The sequence below is a fragment of the Poecilia reticulata genome, chromosome 16 (assembly GCF_904066995.2).
Source record: "Poecilia reticulata chromosome 16, P_reticulata-male-v2, whole genome shotgun sequence".
Lineage (NCBI taxonomy): Eukaryota > Metazoa > Chordata > Actinopteri > Cyprinodontiformes > Poeciliidae > Poecilia > Poecilia reticulata.
In genome coordinates this window covers 28,800,111-28,826,481 of record NC_088845.1, presented here as the reverse complement: position 1 = coordinate 28,826,481, position 26,371 = coordinate 28,800,111, and the positions used below count along the sequence as shown (strand labels likewise).

The following is a 26,371-nucleotide window of genomic DNA, read 5'->3' as shown; positions in this document are numbered from 1 at the left end:
AACCCTATTGTAATCATTGTATCTCATGAGATTTGTGAATATATTTCCTATGTTTTCCAACATTTTCACAAATATCATCAAAAGCAAAACAAAGAAAAAAAAGCATATGATCAAAATATTAACACAAAAAAAATGCTTAGACTTTAAATAAAAACATCCTTCATTTTTCTCTGGTGCCTGCAGTTGTTCATCCTCTCCACTGTCACCCCATGCATGCGCTGTATGAGGTGTTGTTGCAAACTTAAGGAGTCAATGAAATCAACTGTCCTCTTCATGCTACACAGCTCGGTTTAGATTTTTTTTTTACCACAATCAGAATAAACTCAACTTCACTTCTTTATTTTATAACCAGGATCAAAATGTCCTGAGTGTAATTTACCTTACATCTGTGTAATTGGACTGAATTGTTGATGTTTTTCTGTGTATTAGAGATGCACTGCTTTAAAAATAAGAGCCATAATTGTTATCTGATTTCTGTTGTTGCCACTACTTGAAATGTTTCCCATTTTATGTTATTTTTATGGTAACACGATAGAATTAAACATTGTTTATCAATATCAGTTTTACTTATCAGATGTATGCCGTTATGTTATGTCGATATAATGTGCATTCCCTACTTTGTAAAATTTTAGGTCAGTTAGTCTTGTGAAGTTCATTGAGATGTTACAGAAACTGATTTTTCTGAAATCTTCTGCCACCTAATGTACGAGTGCACCTAAAATGATTTAACCCCACCTGTCAATTAGGTTTAGCAAAAAAAAAATCTAATTAGTTTCAATAACTAAAAATAACCAGATTTTTTTTTAAAAACTAACTACGAAGAAGTTATTAGAACTCAACACTGACTTTCAAAGTCTCAAAATGTTTGTAGCCCCTGAATATTCCTACATAAAAGCACACATTAGCAAATCAGTGTTTGTCTCAGGATGCAACCAATCAGGTCTGAATGAGTTAATACTTAACATTTACCCATGAAGGGTCTAAGATTCCTCAGGAATGCTGCGTGAAGCTAAGCCGGGTAAAAACCAGCTCCTTGTTCTACGCTTTGCTGCGTCAGGAGCCTCTGGAGAAACGATTGCTTCCAGTTTGAATGTTACTGACACTCTGCTAGTCAGTAAAATCATCAATTTCTGTTTCATTTGTAGAAACAACTCAGAATCTTCTTGTACGCATAACCATGTATGTTGAACTACGTAAACGTTTCTGGCTTCATTTGTGTTTTGCCGATTGCTGCTAGTTTATGTATTTTGATCAACTTAATTTTAATTGAGGGTTAAATCATTTTAGTTGTGTGTGGGTCCTTAATATTCATCAAGACACAAATCTAGATTTTACAGAGATCCACCGTATTCACTCAGTGGCAGAAAAGATATCTTTGACACATGTGATATTAATATCAATTGTGACTAAGTACATTTTGGGAGCTGCAGGAAGGTTATAACCTCCCAGGTACTTCATTCGTTTTTTTATTTGCGACTCAGGGCAGCTTTAAAGGCTCACTGCATGCCGAGGGAGCCGCCATTGAAACATCATCCTCTGCATAAGCTGGTCGTTATCTCACCATAATTTCCCTCTGGGATTAATAAAGTTTTGTGATTGTGAATTAGCAAACGCAGGTCAAGGGGCTTTTGTTACTGTGGTTCATACCTTCTTGCTTAAATGTCTTTCGTTCGGATTCATGATGGACCAAAAGACCTTCCTAAAGTAAAGCAGGAGTTGAACAGGAATAGGATCCCATATCTGTCCACATTGTTGATTTTTTTTTTTTTATATGTCTACACCTGCATCTGTTTTACTCTGAAATATTTTGCCACAGTCATCTGTACCCATTTATCAAAAGGGAGTTGTTCTGACCAGCCTGTGTTCTTTCACAGGGACAATTTTAATTAAAGAATGGACTGTAGATGTTAATGTGGATATAAAAATGATCCAGGAGACGGGTCAACTCGCTTAGAATGTTTTTTTAGGTTTTTTTTTATTGTTTTTACTGTTTTTTTCTTTCTAGAGGGTTTGGGATATTCGTTTTAAATACAACAAAACCTAAAACAGTCTTTTCTCTCTCTGTTTCCTTAGAAAAATTACAATCAAATGTAATACTGTATTTAATCTAAGGAAGACCTTACTAGCTGTAAAGTTAAGTTAAGAGAGTCCTCATTTCAAAATGTTATCCAAAACACTCTGTTTAGTGAATTAGTTATGCACATTTTGTCTTTTAGACAATTAGACTCCTTGTTGAGTCAGATGTAAACTGTTGTGTTAAATGCAGAATACAAAATTGATAATGGACATCAAATTAAAAAATGCTGTCACATGATAAAAGTTATAGGTATGAACAATTTATCAGCACCTTTAATGGTTAGTATGTCGTTAATGTAGAGGCACGCATAATGTTGTCCAGCTACATGTTGTGAATGTTTTGCTTTATTGTTTGAAACAATAAAATGGAGAGAAAACACATAATCAATCCCTATTGTGGGTAGTAGTTAGATTTTTTTAAAATGTGAAAATCACGTCTTTGTACTGTCGTAAAATCCCAAACAAAGTACAATAAAAGTTGAAGACATATTGATTACTGTGAAAGGCGATAAATGTCAAAAAGGAAGACACAAAAATCACTATACCCACTTCCCTGAAATGCAGCTTTATTGTCCAAGGTAAAGGCTGACTGTCACTGTTTTCAGGTAAAACGACCACGAACAGTCTGTATAGAACATTGCCATTATGCTTCAGTAGTCTATAACCATATTGTATCAGACGGCTATATATAAAGTATGATCTTGGGAGGAACTGCTATTTAGCTTTAAATGATCAGTTTTGCTTATTGGACTAATCAGAACTTCCTGTTTGATGCAAACCTTGACTTTTACCAAAACCTGCTTCATCCTCTTTGTCCTTAAAACTGCGTTATGTAACCTTAACAAAAATATGTTTGTGTAAACATACAGTATGAGACAGATCTGTGAAAAATTTGAGTTCCTCAATCTCCTTTCAGTTGTACTATTGCGGTCTGCAGAAATGCACGGATCCTGGTCAAAAACAGCTAATCAGATCCAGGAGGAGGGTCTTAGCGCTGTCAATCACCCTCATGTCCGCTGCTCAATGTGCGGAGAAAAACAACTTAGTGTTACAGGAAAATCATTCATCTGCCGTCTTCTGTGTCTATGTTAATCAGCCTTAGCATAGCTAGTTAGCATAGCTGTAGCTTATCAAAGAGCAAGCGGGAGGGCATGAACATAAGACACAATATAATACAATATATATATATATATATATATATATATATATATATATATATATATATATATATATATATATGAAATGGTAATGGCTAATGGCGAACCATTGTGGTGGTTGATAAAGAACAGAGGAAAGCCGTTGTGGTGGATGTAGCAATACCAAGTGACTACAACATCAGAAAAAAGGAGCACGAGAAACTGGAGAAATGCCAGGGCCTCAGGGAGGAACTGGAAAAGGCCTGGAAGGAGAAGACCACAGTGGTGCCTGTGGTCATCGGGGCCCTCGGGGCAGTCAGCCCCAAACTGGAGCAGTGGCTGAAACAGATCCCAGGAACAACATCAGACATCTCAGTCCAGAAATGTGCAGTTCTAGGCACAGCCAAGATACTGCGCAGAACCCTCAAGCTCCCAGGCCTCTGGTAGAGGACCCGAGCTCAGAGGATGAGAGAGAGAGAGACCACCAACGGAGGGTGAGAAGGGAATTTTTATATTCCCTTCTCATATATATATATACACATTTATTTATTTATTTATTTATTTATTTATTTATTTATTTATTTATTTATTTATTTATTATAGAAGTTACAAACTGTAGCTTTAACCATCATAAGATGTTGATCCCGGTCCAGTGACCTGCAGACGTCCTTTTGGTTTTTACTTGACTAGTTCAGCACCTTGGACAGCGCCCAGCTGTGTCTTCCTTGTGGACCTGTGGGGCTTTAAGGACTGTTGCAAAGTGAAAAAGGGACATGCTTTGTCTTTACCTAAAGTCAGTTACATCTTATATCACCGAATCTTTCCGGATTTTTTTGCAACATGTAAACATCTGCTGTCAACCTTCACAAAGTCAAAGTAAGAGCTAGCTGCGTAAGGGCAAACTCTCTTCTTAAACAAAGACATCGTTTTTCACATGAGAATTCAGTAACGCTGCTTTGTGTTGTGGTGCTAAAATGTGACACTTCTGCTGACCCAGTAAACTTTTCTGTTTTTATTTTCACCGAAATTGATGAAAATTTTAACCGAAAATTCCAAAAAGCAGGATGAAGTTTTTATTTTTATTTTTTTATTTATTTTTTTTGCAGATGCACTGTCAAAGCCTAAAGTGGAAACAGAATCACTTGCTCATTCAAACAAACTCTCACTTTCAACCACAAACACACACAAACAGTCTTCCATTCTCTGTGGCCCAAGGTGGATTTCTAGAGGTGCATACATTTGCATACATCTGCATGGTTAATGAGTTTTGGGAGATCAAGCGATCTGAGCGGCCCTTTGTGGGTATTTCTTTCTATTATTGTGTGTGTGTGTGTGTGTGTGTGTGTGTGTGTGTGTGTGTGTGTGTGTGTGTGTGTGTGTGTGTGTGTGTGTGTGTGTGTGTAAGTGGAAAGGAGGGGTGGAGGGGGCGCCTCCATGTAAATATCACCCACTGTGTGCTGGCACCCGTCACAGATGGTCGGGGGCGAGGGCGCCCTGTGGGCACAGGATGCCTATTTCTGTGTATCTGTGTGCTTTGAGGCTGCAAGGCAAAGAGTGTGACCCGGTGTGTGTGTGTGTGCGCGTGTGTGCGTGTGTGTGTGTGTGTGTGTGCGTGTGTGTGCGTGCGTTTGTGTGAATACTTTGCACTTGATGTGTTTGTGTGCCATTAACTGTAAGAACTTGTTAGGAGCTTGTTTGTCCCTGCGCTTGTTGCAGAGGGTTCATTTGAGTAATTCGGTGTCTGCACGCATGTCTGTTTCAACGGCTGCGGTCACATGATGGTGATGTGTGTGTGTGTGTGTTTAGAGGCGCTGCGGAGCGTGCGCGCCTGTGCTCGTGTGGCTCCCAGCATGCAGTGTGGCTATGATGGCCCTGTTTTGGATGATTGATGTGTTGGAGGGAACAGCGAGGAGCCCAGGTTGGGCCAGAGCCTCAGTCTGACACGCTGCTACTTCCCTGCTGCTTTACATATGTAGACGCAGCACGAGTCCTCCTCCCCTCCCATCTGACTCTGCCTCAGTCTCACAACTCAGCCAACACTCACAGGTTCTTTTTTTTTTTTTTTTTTTTAGGAAGGGTGGGAGGAGGGATTTTATTTTGAAGCTTTCTGTTTATTGCGAGAGGGAAGACTAGAGCAGTCTGCTGCAGTCGCTCCTGCTGCCGGACGGACACCTACATGCACACATCAGTTTTCACAGGCAGATGTGGAATTTGTTTTGGTCCTTGAACACAATAACAACACTCACAAATAAGTTGAACCTGACAAAGGCTTAATGGCATCTTGTTGTTTATCCCATATTTGACACAATTAATGCCCCCAGACTTTTCATAGTATTAAAAACAAGGAACATGCTTAAAATTTGAATGAGTTGGTCAAAATACTATGTGTCAGGTCAAAACATCAATTTCGTTTAGTCCCATTTTGAGTCGGATGACGATTAAGTTCATCTCCACCAGATATGGAAAATTGTATTTGTTTGGTTTCTGAATTTGTTTGTGTTTGTACGGATGACAATTAGGGCCATTAAATGATAAAGAATTCTAACCTTAAAACTGCTGTATGTAGCTTTTAAAAAAATAACTTTTTGCATGTTTGTTAAAACTATCACTATGTTGTGATAGTACATTATGAGACAGATAATGGCTGCACTAACTAGCCTGCACATTCGCGACAGGTTGGGAAGAAGCTGTAGCATAGCAGAGAGCAGAGGGCGGGATGTGAGCGGCGCATACATGAAAGTGATTGACAGCACTAAGATCCTAATCCTGGCTCTGACTGGTTGTTTTTGACTGAGCTATGTATTTAATAAACAGTAATAAAAAAACATAGTTCTCTACCTTTCTCTGTCTTATCTTTTACTGTCAGAATATCAAAAAATCTTTGTAAATATGTAAAAAAAAAACGTTTTTTGTTTTTAAATAAAAGTTACACACTGATTGGAAGAGGATTAGACTTTTATTTTCTCACCAGCTGATTACAGCTTAAGGCAAGTCAACATTTGTACCAAGTAAGTATTATAATAACATCCAGCTAATATATGTAGATATTAGTTTCATTATTTAAAATTACATTGAATATACTTGTTTTTGTCTGTAAATTATTTGTTATATTTGTTTATCCATATTGTTTGGCTATATTTTCTTTACCAGAGAATGAATATTACAAAAATGCAACAGCCTACATAAAGCTGACTTATAAGAAAATTCTTCACAATACCATGACGGTGAATTGTGCTGCAAACTGCTGATTAATCACTTCATGAAAGGCCTTCAACGTTTGTAGAAACGATTGCAAATATGGAACAGGCAGCAGAACTGTCCTCTGGTATCAGAACAATGTGGCATGAAATAACAGAATAGTGAAGGTGATGCAGAGCATCATCCCTCAGTGGCTTTCTAGAAAAAAAACAAACAAAAAAAACCTCATGGTGCATGTTGACCTGGAAAGGATCCAGTCTGTTTTTAATCAGAACCACCATGAAGAGCTTTTCCTCTCTTGTCTCCAGGTCTGCGTCTCTCTACCACCAGTTTTCTCTTTGTCTTCTCTTTTCTCACTAAAACTGTCTCTTCCCCTCTCTGTTTTTGTTCTTTTCATGTCTGTGTCTATCAGACTCCCACTCTCTGTCTCTGACTGTCTTCTCTCATCTTTTTTTTTTTTTATCTGGTGTTTGCCTAACTCAGTCTCAGGATCTCTTTCTAAACTCCTTTCTATCACATGGTCTCACTTTCCTCTCACCCATTTCGATATCCTGCCATCTCTCGCCCATCTCTAATCCTCCGCCCCACCACCGCCTCTTTTCTTCCTCTCTGTAGTTTCTCCCCGGCTTTGAAAGCCTTCTTCTCTCCCTTCTTTATTTCAGCTTTTGCTAATCCCTATATTTTCTTTTGTCTCTCTCATGTGTAGTTTGTTTCTCCAGCCCAGGCTTGGTTTGCCTTTGCTAGTGGCTCTTGCATTATTGTAGTGTGGATAAATGCAGTAGGAAATGATTTCTGGAGGTGTTGTACCATGAAGACGATGCACACAAACACTGAAACGCCATTTCGTCAGAGTCAGAGACGTCGAGTTACGTACAAAATTAACTATCGCCCCAATTAAAAAGTAAGTGCTGCAACTCAAAATACTGTCTTGATCATATTTCCCGGCGACAGCGAGGTTAAGACTTCTCACACAACCATGTCAGCCTCGTAGAAAGGCATGCTGGGAGGCTGGGAGGTATACAAGCCTTATTGATCCACCTGTCGCATCCAGCTGTTTGTTTACCAACAACAAATCAATGCAACTCTCAGCTGGGGAGCAACCAGGCCTGGCCCCAGATCTGCTCTGAGCCCTCTCTCTCACACACACACACACACACACACACACACACACACACACACACACACACACACAAAACACTAAGCGCAGTTCAACACAGAATACACACAAATACCACATACCTGCTCAATGCAGATATTACCGGTATATACGATTACTTGTATTCGAATAATTATTTTTCATTTTCCAAACCATAAGAATCTTTGTTTTCTAAAGGCGGTAAACAAAAAAACATTGATATCATCTGAAAATAATAATATAAACTAAAGTGTATGTGAGACTTTACATGATCTCATTTATGTATATTATGAACAATTTGGGACCAAATACACACCCTTGTGGAACACCACTATTTATGTCTATGTGAGCCGATTTGTACAAACAGTTCTGATCAGTGGCATCAAATGCTTTCTATAAGTCTATAAATATTCCTGCTGCATGTCTTTTTTTATTCTACAGCATTTGAGATTTTTTTTAAACCACTCCCAGCAGGGCTAGAGTTGTTGATCTTTCTTTTCTGTAACCCTGCTGAAAAGTCCATTTATTTCAGGAACGATGTAATGATAGAGATACATTTTTTCACCAGAGAATTACAGCTTTACTGCTGTGATTGGTTAAAACTGTCTATTATTTCACATTTCCTGTAAAACCAAATGTAGTTGATGACTGGGTCTTTACTCATTGTGTTTTGAGGTTGTATCTGATCTGCATTTTTAACTCAAGTTCACTGGTCTTGAATGCAGTTGCAGCTTATTGACAATTTGGCTGACTTTAAATTTAAATTTTAGATTTTAATTTAAAAACTCGTATTTGAGTGTAGATTAAACACAAAGTGATCTGAAACTGTTAGCGAGAACTGTTAGCTGACTGACTAAAAGCCTTTGATTCAACCTAATGCCGGTTCGCTGTTTTACAGTGAAACATTTCACCTGCCAAAGTGGTTCCTCCTCTTTATATAATATGTTTGTTTTTTGCTGGTGTAAGTTTTTCTCATCAACCTCTTTTGATGGAAAAATGACATCTTAGCTGCTGTGCTTGTTTCTAGGTGGCTGACCATAAAGGCAGCGTGTGGAGCTGCAGGAGGCAGAGTGAGGAGGAGGCTGGCGGAGCTCTGCTCAGCGCTACACTCATCCTGTTCGGCACCCACCGCCCACACGAGGCCATGCCTGGTATGTGAAAGTGTCGGCCTCTTTTAGTACTTTGAACTCACGCAAACTGTGGTGAGCGTGCAGGCGAGGACGCCGGAGAAGTGCGACAGACACCGAGCGAGATTGGAAAACCTGACAAATGATTCATTTCATGACTTGATTTCAGAAATTTCTTATGTTTGTTTGTTTGTTTGTTTGTTTTTTTGTTTTTTTGTTTGTTTGTTTGTTTGTTTTTGCATGACTCAAGCTGTGTTGATGCAAAAGACAAATATGTCGCCTGATTGTGTATTTTGGGATAGTTTTGTTTTTATAAGTCAATTTTTTCTTTTAAAGGTACGGGAGCATTTAGAATTTGATTTTGCATTATAGACTCCCACTCAGAATGTATGTTTTGCATATATTGCTTTTGTAATTTGATTTCAGATTCACTTTATTTTTGGTAAATTGACAACATGACAAAAACGACAACACAACAAAGTGCTATTTTACAAACCAATTAATTTCTCCTTTTTTCTATTCGCTAGCATTGAAACTCCTTCAAAATGTCTTGTCTTGCTTTTTTATTATTATTATTTTATGTCCTGTAAATCAAAAACTTAGGAATGGAGTAGTTTATTTAACAATTTTGCAAAAAGAAAGAAAATTGATATCTAAAGCAGTGTGGCTCCCATAGTAAATAACACAAATAACCCAAAAAAAGTTAGCAAAAAAATGTTTTTTATTATTTTTTTAGGAGACTGTAACAGATTTTTAATAACTTGTAGTCAATAAAATGATTGCACAAAAATTAAATTGATCAAAATTAATCAGAATCAGTGTTGCTCCTGGTTGCTGAGCAACAAAAAAGTTACATTGCAGAGTTTCTTTTTTCTAAACTCAATCAATTTTCCTTCAACCAAAACAACTTTTTCTTACTAAAACAGCCGTTGAAGTGGTTAATAATTCTGGAAAGTGATTAATGTATCATTCCAAAAGTAATAATGGCATTTATTTAACAAAAATCCCTTTTAAATTTGTTGATGTGTAATATATTACAGGCAATCTTTAGTATCCAAACAATACAGATGGAGTACAAAATGAAGGGACTCCTCTTGTTCCAAATGTAAAGATTTGAAATAAAACTACGACATCAGAATTTTCATGAAAACCTCAGAGAAACGTCACCACCTGAAGACTCTCCTGCAGCGGCTGGAGCTTTGTGGTCAGCAGAGTGACCACAGAGGCCCTGATGTGTAATTACAGTGTGACCCCTGGCTGCCCCCTCCCCGGTCTCACATGCACCTTGTTAGCGACAAAGCTACCCCAGCTGCCCCCGCGCCCCTGCTGGGGGGTTTTGGGGAGACCCTGAATCACACTTTCCTCTGTCAACATGAGCTGCTTGGGGTCGGAAAAAAAAAAGTCACAATCTTCCACAAATATTGATTGATTCAATGTTTGTATTAATTTTATTTATGCCTTTTCTCTTATTTTTAGCAAAATTTTGTTGAAAATCAGACTAGAGGAAAGAGACTGTGATAGAAGATGGAAATATGACAGGAAACTGATGGAATTTCACAGTGGGAGCCGTCTCTCCCTCTGAGTGCGTGCGCGCGTGTGTGTGCGTGTTTGGGGAGGGGAGGGATCTTACTCTGTCTTCTCTTTTTGTCAAAATGTTGATCTCTGTTGAGAAATCAATGGTTCCCCCCTCTCCTCCTCCTCTCTTCTCTCTATCCATCCACCCATCCATGTATTCCTCTCCATGTCTCTGGATCTCACCCAGGTTCAAACTGTTACTCAATCTGCTGTCCATGCACACCTTCACGCACGCACACACACACGCACACACACACACACATGCGCACACAGACAACTCATTCACAGGTTCCTATAGGCTACTGCTGCTATTCCTCCTTTCTTATTCCCATTCAAATTCTCTCACTAAAAATCAAATGCAGTCACAACGTTGTCATTCTAAAACCAACCAACATACAGTATATGAAGCTAGCGTTAGCTTTATATGTGAAGCTAAGGCTAGGTGTGGTCAGTACCATAAACTGTTTCTGCTTCTGTGCGCTAAGCTCAGCTAACCTGCTTTAGCAGAGAAAAGAGAAGAATTGAGGATCAACATGCGTTTATTTCTGAAACCAACATAAAATTGCTATGGATCTCAAAAGAAAACGTCCACCTGTCAAATGTAAAGGTTTTCTCTGATGTAACTGGGGAAACTGAAAAAACACAAAGAAACTGTAGCTGTCAGGTTAAATTAAGGTTCCAGCTAAAACTAAATCTTACATTCTGATAGATTTTAAATATGTAAATATTTCAAAGGTATGTTGGCCGAGTCCTACAAGAGAAGACTGAATGTTTAGGGGTTTTCCCATTTATGCAACTGAGTTATTGCAACTCTTCTATTTTTGATATTTTTCCTTAAATATTTTTGTTCATCTGTTTATTAGTTAATTAATTCTGTCATATTTAGCATCATCCTCTATGTTGTGATGAACTGAAACTGGTCAGAGGACTGACAAAGACTGGACCTCACCCTGTACATCTAATGAGTGATAGATTTTTATTTTTAAGAAGGCGTTCACATGTTTTTACTTAGATTTTATTCATATGAGCGACTATCTTGACTTTAAACATGTCAGTAATGTGTTTTTTTTTTGTCTTTCTTTAACCATGTGACACATTCTGGGATCCACAAAATGTGGTGGTGTTTACGGGCACCTTCACAGCAGCCCTGTTTAGTTTACTATAATCAAACTATGTTTTTTCCAAGAAAGTTCAGTTCGTTTGGCCAAGTGTGAATGAGTTGTCAAACTCTGATGTGGACCAAAGAATTGAACACGAGTCCGCCTAAAACCTGATATCTGTGTTCGGTTGAAGTGAACTCTGATGCGGTTTGAATGCGTATGTGAATGACAAGCAGACCTGAGACCACTCCAAAAGCAGGAAGTGGACTATAGTGCAGGGCAGTAAAAAGAATCAAAACAAACGTGTGTGTTTACTGCTAGTAGGAGAAATTGACCGTTTTTTTTTTTCTTTCTTTTTTTTTCACCAAACATGAAAGTGAAATCCTACGACGGCTAAAATTAGACTCCACTCCATTTTTGTTCACATTTCTTGAAGAAGGAAGTTGTGTTCGGTGTCTTCTTCTCAGGTTTTTATGCTGTTTCCTTCAGTGGGTCTTGGTGCAGCGCCACCACAGGCGAGGAGGTGAACAGTTTTCTCAAAGGGTTTGGTTCGTTTGACACAGTACAGTGTGAAAGCAAACCGCCCCAACTGAAAATGTAGCAAATGTTGCAACTCTGGTTCCCAATCGAACCAATTCCACCGGACTGTCAGGGGTGATAACTTCCTAAATTATCATCGTTTCCAACCACAGATTTCTCAAAACCTGCTGGGATGTGCCAGTAAATTCACAGTTTCTTAATTCCAATGTTGAAATCCTCCAATGATCGTTTCTGCACCCAAATCTATGCTAATGTTTGATAAAACTAGATGGTATGGCAAATATTTATGCCATGCAAAGAACATCAGAATGAATAGGGAGACTGGGACCTAACAGTGACCATAGTGGTTCATGATAACTTTTCAGTTTTTAACAAATCCATAGACCCTTGATAACAATTTGGATTCAGTAAAATCATTTTACTCAACCTTACACCTGAACGCATCACGTCTGTTCCCAGCAGGCAGAGCGTTGGGAGCTCTACTCTGACAGGATGAAACCGCAGCCCGTCTTTCTGGACCAGCCTTGTCCTTGTGTCTGTGTGTCTGTGTGTGTGTGTATGCGTGTTCCAGAGTGTTTTTCTAAGTGTACTCAACGCTGCGTGCGCGCTTGTGTGTTTGGCGTCCGTGCAGCAAGCGAAGGTAAATTGCTGTGATTATGTGGCAGTAATTGAACAGGGATGGTGTGTTTAATTGAGTTGTTGTTTCCTGATGTTTCTCTGTAGTAGCAGGAGGCTCCGTGCTGACAGGTGCCTCATCTCGCCTCACTAAGATGAGAAGTTTCTTTTCTTCCTTTTTTTCTTTTGTCTTTTCTACGGCAAAGTGCTTTGTGTGTCTGCTTAGACTTAATAGTGTTTGTTTGAGTTAGTTGTGGGCATGAGTTGGTGTGTGAGTGTGTGTGTGTGTGTGTGTGTGTGTTGTGAGGACTGCCTCAGCAGGTAGAAGAAAGCATTGACTCTACAAGCTTACATGTGGTATGAAGCTGCGTTTCCGTTACAAATGTGTGCAAATCGTTGTCAATGTATGTCGGGGAAACACAATTTCGTAGTCGCTGTAAAATTGAAATCATACGTGAAAATGGTGTTCACGCAATAACTCACTAAAAATCATGTCAGTGGCGGATATAAACAGCTACATGAGATATAGTCATAATTCAGCCATGACACTAGCGCCATCTGAGGAGACGTCTGCGTCTTATTCAGGTGTTGGAGCAACAAGCTCATCATACCTGGGACCGACTACGTAGGCGGCATTTTGGGGAAATTGTAGTTTGCGATTTTACAGAAGAGTTAAGGATTCAACAGGTTTTAATGACACACAACTTTTTATGAACTGTGATGCAGTGAACGTTCTGGTGGAGCCAGCTGCTCATTGTCTGAAAAAAATACACATTAACAATCCTTCTCTACTTCCTGTCGTGTTCTTTGTCGTTTCCTCCAGTAGTAACATCCGGCTGTTTGATAACATGACTCGTGTGACGTGAAAGAAGTGTTTCCACTGCAGTTCTGCAAAATACATCTATTTCTATATGACTGAAAAACCTCCTCACACTACCACGAAAAGTAACACTTTATTTGAAGGGGGGTGAATAAGACTGTCATGACACTTTCATAAACATGATATAACACCTGTCATGAACATGAATAAGCCTTCATGAATATTTATGAATGTTGTCATAAAGCGTCATTCGGTAAACTATGACACTTTTAATACAAAGTTGACATTATTCAAAATGTCTTTGTTATGACAACTTGACATTAACCAAGAAATCATTACTGTTTAAACTTTACCTTTAATAACATAAAGTTACCTAATTTTTAAAGTGCAATCAGTAATACTTTTATAACAAATTTATATCAGTAATGATTTCTTGCTTAATGTCAAGTTGTCATAAAGACATTTTGAATAATGTCAACTTTGTATTAAAAGTGTCATAATTTACCGAATGACGCTTTATGACAACAGTCATAAATATTCATAAAGGCTTATTTATGTTCATGATGGGTGTTATGTCATGTTTATGACAGTGTCATGACAGTCTTATTCACCCCCCTTCAAATAAAGTGTTATTTTTGAAATTGTTGTGTTTCCACCTGGCTTGTTTGGCGCCCTGGGCGAATCGCCCTTAAGGCACCCCTTACACCCCACTTGGGGGTTGAGGGTGAGTGCCGTTCCGACAAGATACTGCCGCTGTGTGTTTCTGCTAAGTGAATTTGTTTTCGTAATTTCAAGTTGCGCAATGTTATGGTTGACGGAAACGCAGCTTGTGTGTTCAAAAGGATTTCCAGTTCCTAAATCATGCAACTACCTATAAGGCATTGTGTTTGTGTGCATGTGTGTGTGTTGTATCTGATGATCTGCTCTGCCTCCTGGGCTCCTCGACCCAAATCAAATGGTTTTGTTTCCTACAACTCCTCCCCTCTCTTCTTCTATCCTTTCCACTTCCTCCCCTCCTAACTGCGTCGCTTTCTCTCTGTGGAGGTGTGATTACTTTCCTCCTCTGAGCACCAGTGATCTGAGGGTTCAGCGTGTGTGTGTGCGTGTGTTTGGTTGGTGATCTGAGCAGCCTGGTGCTGGGTATTGTGCGGCGCAATTCACGGACGATGTCTCCAGATGAATGCCCCCATTCACAATTACAGCTCCTCCATTAGCTGCAGCACCGCTCACCGCCTTGTTGTTGTCTTTTCTTCGTCTCTGAGAGGAAGAAAGAAAAAAAAAGCAATTAAAAGCAGGACAAAAACAAGATAGAGGAACACAAGCAGAGTACCTGGAGAAAGAGGGGAAGAAAAGAGAACATGAAGGGTTTCTGGCTGCGTCCGCATGCGGAGGGGATTCTCGCACGTTTTCCTTCCCTGAACTTTTCAGGCTAAATTACGTCTCCTCCTAAGTGGCTCACACAACTAATCAGCGCTGCAAGTTTATTCCTCGTTTTGCCGCGAGTTTCATAAATGACGTGCTTTAGGTTCTTTGGGTGTAAAGGTCAAGGGTGTCATTTGAGGAATAATTCAGAAACCATTGATATTTGTATTTTTCCTTCTCAGGAAGAAAACGGTTTAGAATGAAACTTTGAATTAGAGCGAAGGTAAACCATTGGGGCTGGTTCCTCAAGCTACATTTCTGCAGAAAAAGGAAGAAATATGTATATTAAATTAATAAATTCAGTCCTATTTAATAAATTACTGACAAATAAATTTATTTTAGTAACTATACCGCTAAATGAAACGCATCATAAAAATTAATTACGCACAGAGGGATGTTTGAGAGACTTTATTTTTGTTAAATTTAATGATTTTTCCACATCCAAGTAATGAAAACATGACTTTTAAAATCAGAATATTACATCAGACCAATAAAAATATATACATATATTTTAAAAACATTAAAATAGACTTCAAAAAAATCATATTTCATACCTGCATGAAGGTTGTTAATTTCAAAAGTTGCTTTTAATCTGACATACAAGACTCATGGAGACATATGTTCTGGTTTACTGAATATGACTTTATATAATGTCCTTTTAGAACATTTTTCTCACTTTATGTTGAGGAAATTCTGCGGAACAAGATTAAACAGATAACCCAGTGAACAATAATGATATTTATATTTCCACTTGTTGATCAACTCCTAACTTAAACGTTAACTTCTACTTTTTGATGCATCATAAAATTTAGGAAATTGTCGTTGGGATTGAAGTTTTACACTGTAATCAAGCAGTTTCCTTTAAAGACTAATTGTGACACCAATAATCAAACTATCGATCAAGTTTATTACCCAAAAAAGCAATTTGAAGTGCCTTAGATCATGAAAACAAAAACAAAAAAATTAAAAGTCATAAAAACATCCTACGGTCACCAAAAGAGAAGCCAGTAACAAACATTACGTTTTGTCGATTGCCATCATCAAAATCATTAATACACATCAGATATATTGATCAATGTTCAAAAGCAACTCTAAACAGATCAGGATTTTAGCCTTGATTTAAAAGAACTCAGTGTTTTGGCTGTTTTGCAGTTTTTGCTGTTTACAAACATTTTCAATGTGTAACACGCAGTTCTGTTCAGACTAAGACTATGAAAACATCTAATAATATTAAGGAATTATTCACTTAAAACAAGCTCTTATATCTTGCTGAAAAGTCACTTGTAAGTTAGTTTTGTCTCATTTCAAGTGTTTTAAGATATTTGCACTAGAAACTCGACCAAAATGACTTGGTAAGATTTTGTGTTTCTTGCCGAGTTGAGCTGCATTATGAATTCTCCGTTCTTCTCTGTTGTGTCTCAGAGGGGCCCCTGCGGAGCATCGTGTCCATGGGGGGCCGTCACCTGGTTCCTCACGGTGGGCTCTACCGGAGGGACCGCTCCCCTCCTCTGGACGTGCTGCAGTGGGTCTTCCACATGGAGAGGGACAGGAAAGTACGAGCTGGCGACATCACTTTGCCAACCAAACACAAGGTACAGTACTGTACACAGAGGTAAAGCATCTCACACACACCATACACACACACACGCATACACACACACATGCTGTGATTTACTGTTCCAATAAATCACTGGAGCCGCCTAATTTCCTATGGATTTCAATTTCCCCCTGGACATATCTGCATTGATCAACTTCAGGTGTGAGGATGTGCCAGGCGTCGCTCACGGTGACACTGAAGAATGGCTCTCAGATCTCTGCCATACGGCTCAACGTGTGTGTGTGTGTGTGTGTGTGTGTGTGCGTGCGTGCGTGCGTGTGTGTGTGTGTGTCTGTGAGTGCGTGCGTGCGTGTGTGTGCGTATGTGTGCGAGTGTGTTGGGGTATAACTGTAGGATTTGTGCGCATGCAGCGTTTCTGTTCAGCTCTGTCGTCACCGGCGAGGCGTTCAGGAGACAAATCCTCGACTCTGGGTAATAGGATCTGAAAATGTCAGAGATAGAGGATCAGACATATCGAGACTCCAGATACTGTTACTGCGATCAGATCGTCTTCTGTTCAGATCACGAGGAACAATTAAACATCCAGATCAGATCCGCGTCGTAACCAGCAAGTTTCAATGGATGCAATGCAGACGCCCATCTTTTATCGCCTTCTGTCTTTGTCGGTGCTGCATTATTAAACCAATTGTAGCGCTGATGAAAGTTTGCCTGTAGATGAAAGATGTGTGCGTGCGTGCGAGCGTGCGTGCGTTTCTGGCTGACATGTCCTTGCAGAGGTGTGTGCTCCTCTGGGCCTGTAGATGAGTTTTGAGCCGGTGTTAGGAGGCGGCGACGAGACCTGACAACGTTTTTACCCCGAGTTCCTCCCCTGGAGGCAGATCTGAATGGATTGTAGGAGCAAGGAGGAGAAATAAATTGGAGAAAAGGATAAATCAATGCTTGGCAGAGAGGCAAACAGACCTTCCAACCCCCAAGTCCACACGTACGCACACGCACACGCACACACACACACACACACACAGGTTCCACAGCGTGGCTTATTTTTTTCTTCCTTGGGCTGTATTGGATTGGTATGCAGAGCTGAAGAAAGAGACACTCAGAAAAAGACTTGGCCTACAAATGATGTCCTTTGTTTGATCCATTACGTTGGGGGGGGTTGTTGGTGGGCTGGTGTGTGTGTGTGTGTGTGTGTGTGTGTGTGTGTGTGTGTGTGTGTGTGTGTGTGTGTGTGTGTGTGTGTGTGTTTATTGAGGGATGAGGGGGGGTCCCACTGAGATAGTAGAGGAGCTGAGAAACAAATACTACATCTGAATGGGAGCATATCCTTCTTCCTGGGAGAGGGACAGAGAGCACAGAGGTGTTCTGTTTATTGCACAGCTTAGATTGTTTGAAAATGTCCTAATAAAGCTTTTAATCTTAGCAGTTATTTGCTTCCCTGTTGCATGTGATTTTTCTGCGTTTCAGTCACAAATGTGCGCAAAGACTTTGTAAATATTCCGCTAATGTAAAAAAAAACAACACAATTTTGCAGTTGAAGTGTTTCCATTAAATAAGAAATGCAATTAAAATCACATGTGAATACGTTTGTCCACGCGGTGTGTCGTTAAAAACCACACCGTGCCATCGTGCTCCAACCACTTTCTGTCGTCTTCTTCGTGGTTTGCACCAGTGGTAACATCCGGTTGCTGATCATGTGACACGTGTGATACCAACAAAACCTTTCCATTGCTGTTTTGCAAAATTAACTAGGTTTAGGTAAACTAGGCTTTATCGACCATCCGATTTATCTGTGCTGATTTCCTTCATTTTGGGAGGTCAGTGATCGGCCGGTTTTTACATGTGAACCTGATCTTATCCACCGATGTTATCAACCTCAGCAAAGGTCTAAAAAATCAACCATTGTGCTTTTCTTTTCTCTTTTTCTTTTTCTTTTCTCCCGTGAGAGAGGTTTGACTGACAAACCGGCCGACCAGCTCATGTCTACACATTTACAGTTAACAATAGTCACTTCATTGTTGCCAATTCAGCAACATTTCAGACAAAAAACTGGTATCGGCCAAAATCGGAATCAGTAAGTTAGGCTTTTTAAAAGAAAGTTAATCGCCGATCGGCCAAAAAACTGCAATCGGTGCATCCCTAAAACAAACTAATCTTGATATGGCAAAAAAATAAATAAAATCTCATTCAATGCCAAAAGTTTTTTATGGTGGAACTAGAGCTTTTTCTAAATTCCTGTCACCATTAAGTAGATTTCTTTTTGAAATGTCAAATTTCAAAAAATAAATGTCAGCTACTGATTAGAGAAAGTTTCCAACCATTTCAGGTTGATCAAGATAAATACTGTCAGATTCCTGTCATCAGTCTGTTTCTGTTGGTGTGTGTGTTACACAAGAAGTTTAGAAAATCGTGCAAAATTACCAACAAAAACCAAAATGAATCTTAAAGACAGCTTTATTTTATTTGTAATAATGTCAATATGTGGAAAAACAACTATTTTTGTTCATTTAAGAGTGAAAACCTGAACAGTGGTAAATATGACGAGATGTTTAAACAATCTGTACTTTAATGGTGGATGGAAACAACATGCATTTTAATCGAAATTACGACTAAATATGTTTGCTTTAAGATAGACTGACAACTTTAGTTTGTTCTCATAAGAAAAAACAGTGATTTGAAACAACATGAAGCAGGATGTCCAACCAGCAGCAGCAGCTCCTCAGAGATGACGCTGACCTGAGAGGAAGTTACACACAAGAGAACAGAGTTTAAGTTGGTTTAGAAAAAATACCCATAAATGACATTACAACAACAACAACACATTAGTGAGTGATACTAAAACTCCTGAATTTCTGTATTATTGTTTACAAACTAACTAAAGCTTATCTGGTAAAAAATGCTGAGAGTTTTCTTCTTCACGCTCTTCTCTCACGGCTTAAAAAGTCTACAGTTATCAGTCTACAGCAGTTAGTCAAGAAACTGACTGATTTATTTATTTATTGAATAAATCAGAACATGCATTCAAATGAAATCAGATTCAAAATACCTTTTGAAAATAACAACCATTCAGCAGGTATTAAACATACTTCATAAAACCCACATTTCCGTATTTAAATGTTATCTGATGTTAATATCCTAATCTGTTGTGTTTTATTACCTTTAAGCAGAAAAGCATCACAACTGACAGATATAAAATCTTAAAAACATTAAGTTGATCAGTACAACGCAAAAACACAAAGTCTTGAAAAGTAATTTTAATTTTAGTCTAATTTCTAATGCAAATATCTTAGTACACTGGAAATTAGTGCTGGTTTACTTTCAGTAATTCCTTAATATTGATGAAAAAGTCCTAGTTCCACTTCTAACATGGGAAAAATGTCTTGTTATTTTTGAAACAATCTGCCAGTGGAACTAGCATTTGTTTCATCATAAATACTAAAGATGCTAGCCTGAAATACAGCCCTACCTCTAACACACATGGTAAATTATTAGTGCAGTCATTTTGTTCACGGACAATAAATCACTCATCAGCCCTAAGCTGCTCTTTATATTTCTGCTAACTAGCAACTGTTAACACTTTATAACCAGCGATCATGTAAAAACGGCGCATAAAGCTGCCAGAACTTGTCGTAAACCCTTCTCACTTGCTTCTTAAATATGGATCTAATTGTATGAGCCCCCCTGCTGAGGTTATCAGACCATTTTCACTCTCAAAACAGACTCTTAAAATGCAATCAAATCTCAACTTCAACCTCCCTCTAATTATTTATGCAGCAATTTTTTCCCCATCACCGCTCCGCTCTGTCTGCGCTCCAACACTCTGTCTCTATCTCTCATTTTTTTTTTTTTTTTTTCTGAGACATGTACCACTCCGAGCTCTTCACACCCCGTTTAGATTAGCTTGGGAGTTCTCTCTCTCTCTCTCTTTTTTTTCCAGCGTTTCTTTTTATAGTTTGGTCGCTCGTACTGTACTCCCTGCTGTGCTTCTATTTTCATGAATGCTGTGAGAAATAATTGAAAGCGCCGTGTTCGGCGCCGTCTGTTGCAGCTCTCCCACTTGCTCATGCCTTGTAAATACTGTATCGCTAAAACCCCCGCTGAAAAGCTGCCAGTTCGGGAATCCTCACAACTCTGAGAGAGAGAGAGAGAGAGAGAGAGAGAGAGAGAGAGACGTCAACGCTGGCTGAAAACTTGAGCCAAGATCACATTGTTACCGCGAGCTGAACGCTGCTCCTGTTGGACGGAGCTTGTTCAGCTGCTTGTCCTTGTCGATTTTATATTTATTTATTTTTTTACTGTGAAACTAAATTCTCTGTGAATGTCTTTTTCTCTGTGTGTTTGCTCGAAAATTTCTCACCCGTGACTTCTACGCAAAGCGGCAGAAGCATGTCAGAGGAGTCGTGACTCCTGCTGTAAGCCACGCTGTAGCAGATGGAAGACATCAAGGAATCTTAACAGGAACGAATGTTGTGCGTGTGTGTGTGTGTGTGTGTGCGTGCGTGTGTAGAGGAGCTTTCCAGAAAATGACCTCTGCCCCGGCTGCCGCCAGGTGTGTGGGTGGGACTCTAAGGGAACGAAAGCCCCTCACCTTTACCAGTGTGGGTCTAATAATGTTGAGCACTGATACTTATGGCAGGAGTGTGAAACTCATTTTCATTTTTGGGTCATGTCAAGATCCTGGATGTACTCAAAGGGCCTGTTATAGCAGAATGTATTGATAAAACTGTTAAAATATTAATAAATAGCTCTTTTGCATTTGTTGAGTGCTTCTTGAAATTAAATATTGAGCTTCTTTTCATGTTAATGTACTTTGACGGTATGCAGAATAAAAAAAAGGCTTTGATTTGGTTGATAAAATCGTATTTAAGAGCAGTGGTGTTCAAGCATTTTGCCTTGGGGGCCAAAACTAGGGGATTTAAACTACATCTTTAAATTAAAGATGTAAAAATTTGTTTGATTACCCTTATTTTGTTTTTGTATCTGCTCAACAATAAACAACATTTTAATTAAATCTGTGTATCAGTAAAGATCCAAAACATGAAAAACTGTGGATTTATTAAAAGAGAAATAGACAACTTCCACATTTTTGGGGGTCATGAACTGTTTTCTGTTTTAGTGGCCACATTTTTACTGTTCTAGTCTTGTTGTGGTCAGGGGTTAAAAAATCATATCAAGGGTCACAAATGGCCCCCAAACCACACTTTGAAGAATCCTGCTTTTAAAGTCCAGAGGACCACATGAAAAATTACACTGGGCTGGATTTGGCCCCTGGGCCTCGAGTTTGACACACATACGATGCCCTAACCTCTTCTGCTTTATTATGTAGCGTAGAAGTGCAGAAAACAGTAAAATAATTTCCACTGTATTTCTAGTTCTGAAACTGGCACATGCCACTCACACTGCCTGCTTTAATATGAAACATCTCTTCCATGATCCAGATGTCGGAAACTACAGGAGGCAGAACGACGAGCTTGAGCCTCATCGAGCCCCCGACGTGGAGGGAGGCTTTGAAGGTTTGTAAACTGCAGCGCGTTTTTGAATTTTTTTTGGATGAGATGCGGGAAAATATTTTTCAATCAGACAAATATGTGTTTTCATGTGAGGCACACCTGGCAGGAAGCCTGCTTGGCCACCAAAATGTATGTTTGTTTTGGGGGGTTTTACGTTGCATATGTTGATGTCTACAGCTGGAACGGTTATTGAAGCTGGCAAATATTTTGACAATTATTCAGTTCGTAAAATCAATGTTTTCATCCCACAAATATGTAGCTGTGGCTTTTAGGTTTCATATGTTGCTCATTGTTGGCAGGAAAAATCTCACTGCATGAATGGCAGCCTGGGTCTAATGCTAGATTAATATTTATTCATATAGAGCTTTCTAGAAACATAGAGAAGCTGAGAGATAGATAGATAGATAGATAGATAGATAGATAGATAGATAGATAGATAGATAGATAGATAGATAGATAGATAGATAGATAGATAGATAGATAGATAGATAGATAGATAGATAGATAGATAGATAGATAGATAGATAGATAGATAGATAGATAGATACTTTTGTGAACCTACACTAGCTGCCCAGTAGGTGGCAGTGTGTTAAGTGAGGCTTTTATGCAAGCATAGCATCAACACACAAGTAAATTGAAGCAATAACTGTACTTGAAAGAATTGGCTGTATAGAGAAAGAAATGATTTAAAACTGGAGATGCTTAAATAAAGCAACTCCTTCAAAAATACCAAAATTTGGATTTTGATAATGAATCAGAGGAAAACACTTGAATATATTTAGGTATTGTTTATGCAGGGCCACGTTTTCCTACGACTCTAACACCAACAAATGACTGATTCTTTGTTGATGGTGGCGCCCTCTATACATTCTGCCCTGGGTAGTGAGCCATATCAGAAACCACTGCTCTTAGTAAGATTTGTTAGTTAAATGTGTCTGCTTGTCCTTAAAAACTCTTGTATTCGTGTATCTAAAATTAAGGCCTTAAAATGTCTTAAATTCTTTTTCTCTTTTTTTTAAAATCACAGATCTTAAATTTTGTTGTGGTAGGACTATTTAATCTCATGTAGTTTTCCTTTTTCTTGCAGGACTTTACTGTTATACAAATGTTTGAGTCACAAGACTCGAGGCGGTTGCAGCTAATGGTAACCAGCTGCTAATACGCCTTCGCTAGCTAACTATTGAGCTTTTTCAGGTCCATAATGGTTAAGAAAACGCTAAATTGCCACCAGCTAGCTGAGCGATTGGTTGACTTCTGTTGTCAAGCTATAAGATTTATTTACAGGTCATAAATTCCATTCAGAATGGCCTTAAAAAGTCTTACATTTAAGTTGGTGGAACCTGCAGATGCCCTGAAGTTGTTAAAAGACCTTTTTCACAGATTAAATGTAGACTAGCATCGACTAATTTATTATAACATATACAGTGGGTAAAATATGTATTGGACATGTCAATATTCTTCTCAGTAAATATATTTCAAATGGGGTTACTGGCATGAAATTTCCTCCAGTTCTCAGCAACAACCCAAGTAATCCACACATAAAAAAACAAAGCAAATTAGTCTATAAATAAAGTTGTGGTCAAAACATTTATTGGAACAGGGAATAATTACATAAATATCTTAAATATGGTTTTTTTTTTTTTTTAGCCTTATCAACTCTATTTCCATTGTCTTCCTTGGAAGTCATCTTCAGATATTTAGGTTGTCCTGGTACATTTATCCATTCATCCTCCATTCAGTAATGGTTCTTCCTCCAAAAATGATTTCTGCAAAGAGTTTAGCTTAAGCCTCAATCTCCAGGTAAAACTCTGCCTGCTACTCCTGGGTCTCTCTGAGGATCTCTGTTAATGCTTCTTGGCTCTTGGACAACAGTTTTGACTTTTCCATCAGAAATCCTATGAGAGACGCCTGGCTGTGTCTGCTTTATGTTGAACTTCTCCTCTTCTGGATTATGGCCCCAACTGGCGTTCACTGGAATATTTAGAGGTTTAGAAAGACATCCCATAACCATTGACGTCCAAATGTTTTGCAACGGTGCAACTTTCTTTTTTATTAAAATTTCCTATCTCTCTGTCCAATACTTTGCTAACAAGAAAACAGTTAATATTAATGAGTTAATATTAAACCAGCTGATCGCAGCTGATTCTAAATACTGACAGATCTCAGTTGTTGTTGTTTTTTTTGTCTTCTAGGCTTCGTTTTGTTCATGTGTTCAGTAGTTATTCCCTGTACCAATTCACTTCATCGCACATAACTTTACAAACAACGAATTTGTTGTTATCTTTGCATGTGTGGATTACTTGGCTTGTTACCAAAATTTGGTGTGAATTTCATGTGGATAGAGTGAATCCCCGTCTATCTGCAGTTCAGTTTTCGTCCATTTTTTGGTAGAACGTAACTAAGACATTGGAAAGAAATCCACCTTGGGAAGCTGAATACCGAGGCACATTGCTACTTGATGCACAATAGATCGAGGTTTACAGATCAGCCAAAGAAGAATCGCTATTTCCTTTCCTTGGCACTGAATGATTGTATCAGTGTTGTGGATGTTAGCTCCTGTGGTATTGCCAAAATGCTTCTACCGTGTGTGTTAAGGCATATTAAGGTAAATTTTATGTTTGAACTATTAAAACTGGCAACTCTTATCATTTCAGAGGCGTCTAAGTATTTCTACATTTCTTCTGTTTGCGGTCAACTATGGTCAATAATTCTCGCCAATACTGGGGTTGCATTGTATATCTATTTAGAAAACCATGGATGTGTTCAATGCATATATGATTAGAATGACTGTCACTTTTTTTTTCCACAGCTACGTCCATCAGATGTTCAGCAGATGTCCTCCCTACGACCCAGACCTATTCTGATGACGAAAACAGAACCTAAAGGAAGAAGACGGACCGACAGAGCTGCTCCTTACCATCATAAGACTCAAAGGGTGTCGCCATGAAGAGGGACCAATTGGACCAATCAGAACCACTAGGTGAAGCTCTGTAAGAAGAAAAAGAAAGAGGTTGGGAGGGTGTAGTATGTGTCGGGGAGTATAAGACCCAACATGGAACATGATTGAATAAAGACTGTTGTTTTCCTCTGTGCAGCAAGCCAATTGATCACAAATCCACTTGTATTTTCTACTGTGTGTGACCTCAGTGTCAGCTGTGATTATTGCTTGTAAATTCTTTACCCATTCCCCTTTCCCACCTGCCCAAACTGCACACAAACACAACAATCCTTTCTCCCACTCCGCCAAAAAAGAAAGAAAGAAAAAATAGTTTGAGGAAGAGGTTTCAACGCTCCTCAGTTCGCCTCCTCGAGTTGCGAAGGGTTAGCGAGCGATATGTTTGTCTTTTTCCACTTCAGTGAAGGGTGAATTCAGCTTGGCTGCAATAAGAAATGGATTACCCGTTCATTAAGGAGGCTGCGTCACTCCTCATTGAGCTGGACAAATAACAAATTAATTCCTAGCCGCCTAATTTCTCTCTGTTCTCCGCTGAATTTTCGATAGCGTCGAATTACTGATCACAGCCGCGTGGCCGCTCCCTCAACTTTTTCTTTCTTTTTTTTTTTTTATCAAAAATGTGCCACGCTCGGTGAGAAAGATGCGATGGAGGGAAAATATCTTCCTAGCTGGTAGAATATTTAGAAGGGACAAAAACTTTACAGGGGAAAAAGTTTTTTTTGTTTCGTTTTACAATAGCGTTTTTTTTGTTGTTGTTGTTGTTTTTTATCAAGTCGTCTCAATCTTGTATCAGTCAAGTGCGGGTCAGGTTGCTCGTGGTGTTTTGTAAAGTAGCGGCGGCGTATTGACGGGCTGGTATTGATGTTTCAATTAGAGCAGCGTTACATAGAGCTGCGGCTTGGTAACACGGCGCGGCTCCCGCCATCTGCTTCTGCCTCCGCGTCTGACGAACGAGGCACGTGGGGCTAATCGAGCCGCACATGAGCGATGGCACCGCGATATCTGGCTCGAGCACGCGAACGCGCACGTCCTTATGTGGGGGGGCGGAGGGGCGGAGGAGTGTGTGTGTGTGTGTGTGTGTGTGTGTGTGTGTGTGTGTGTGTGTGTGTGTGTGTGTGTGTGTGTGTGTGTGTGTGTGTGTGTGTGTGTGTGTGTTTGGGGGTTTGGGGAGGGTTTCTTGTTTAAACAGCCCCGCAGAAAAAAAAAAAAAAAAAAAAAAGCTTGTGCCCCGGGGAGCAGCCAGCAGGTTATTTCTCCCGACAAGGATTCAGGCTATAGAAGCACCAGATGCACGAGATGGAAAATTCTTCAAAAGCTTGTCTTGATGAAAAGACAAAAAAAAAAAAAAAGGAAATGGCCTGTGCCAGGTTTCTCTTGCACTGGGACAGCCTGGAATAACAGTGTGCATTATGCCTGGCGTTGCTGCCTGCCAAACCACACGAATCAAAGGCCTCATTGTGTGGATTACCTCGTTAATCTGCTGATGCCATTGAGCAGTATTGCAGGTGTTAATGTGCCAGTTTTTTTTCCCTTTCCTCTCTATCTCTCTCCCTCTCTCTCTCTCTCTTCTTTTATTGGGGAGGTGTAGCGTCAGGTTTGTAATCTG

At 39.3% G+C, this 26,371-nt stretch overlaps 2 protein-coding genes across 8 annotated transcripts in view; one reads left to right on the top strand and one right to left on the bottom strand.

The window, feature by feature from the left end:
• Window positions 1-26,119, top strand: part of LOC103478225 (furin-like protease kpc-1) — a 209,099-nt gene extending 182,980 nt beyond the window's left edge. For 4 of the 5 annotated variants that reach the window (XM_081597297.1, XM_081597296.1, XM_081597299.1 and 1 more), the window contains 3 exons: window positions 8,573-8,696; window positions 16,167-16,336; window positions 21,738-22,012. In XM_081597297.1, the coding sequence (XP_081453423.1) occupies window positions 8,573-8,696; window positions 16,167-16,336; window positions 21,738-21,977 (534 nt within the window). In that variant the 3' untranslated portion in view covers window positions 21,978-22,012. Of the gene's footprint in view, window positions 1-8,572; window positions 8,697-16,166; window positions 16,337-21,737; window positions 22,013-24,618 lie in introns of those variants that run through there. The other variant, XM_081597298.1, reaches the window with a different exon arrangement.
• Window positions 8,852-26,371, bottom strand: part of fbxl4 (F-box and leucine-rich repeat protein 4) — a 56,126-nt gene continuing 38,606 nt past the window's right edge. For 2 of the 3 annotated variants that reach the window (XM_081597301.1, XM_008431876.3), the window contains exons 10-11: window positions 24,727-24,797; window positions 18,736-19,035 (exon numbers count right to left, since the gene is read on the bottom strand). The gene's annotated coding sequence lies outside the window, so the exon portion shown is untranslated. Of the gene's footprint in view, window positions 14,580-18,735; window positions 19,036-24,726; window positions 24,798-26,371 lie in introns of those variants that run through there. The other variant, XM_081597302.1, reaches the window with a different exon arrangement.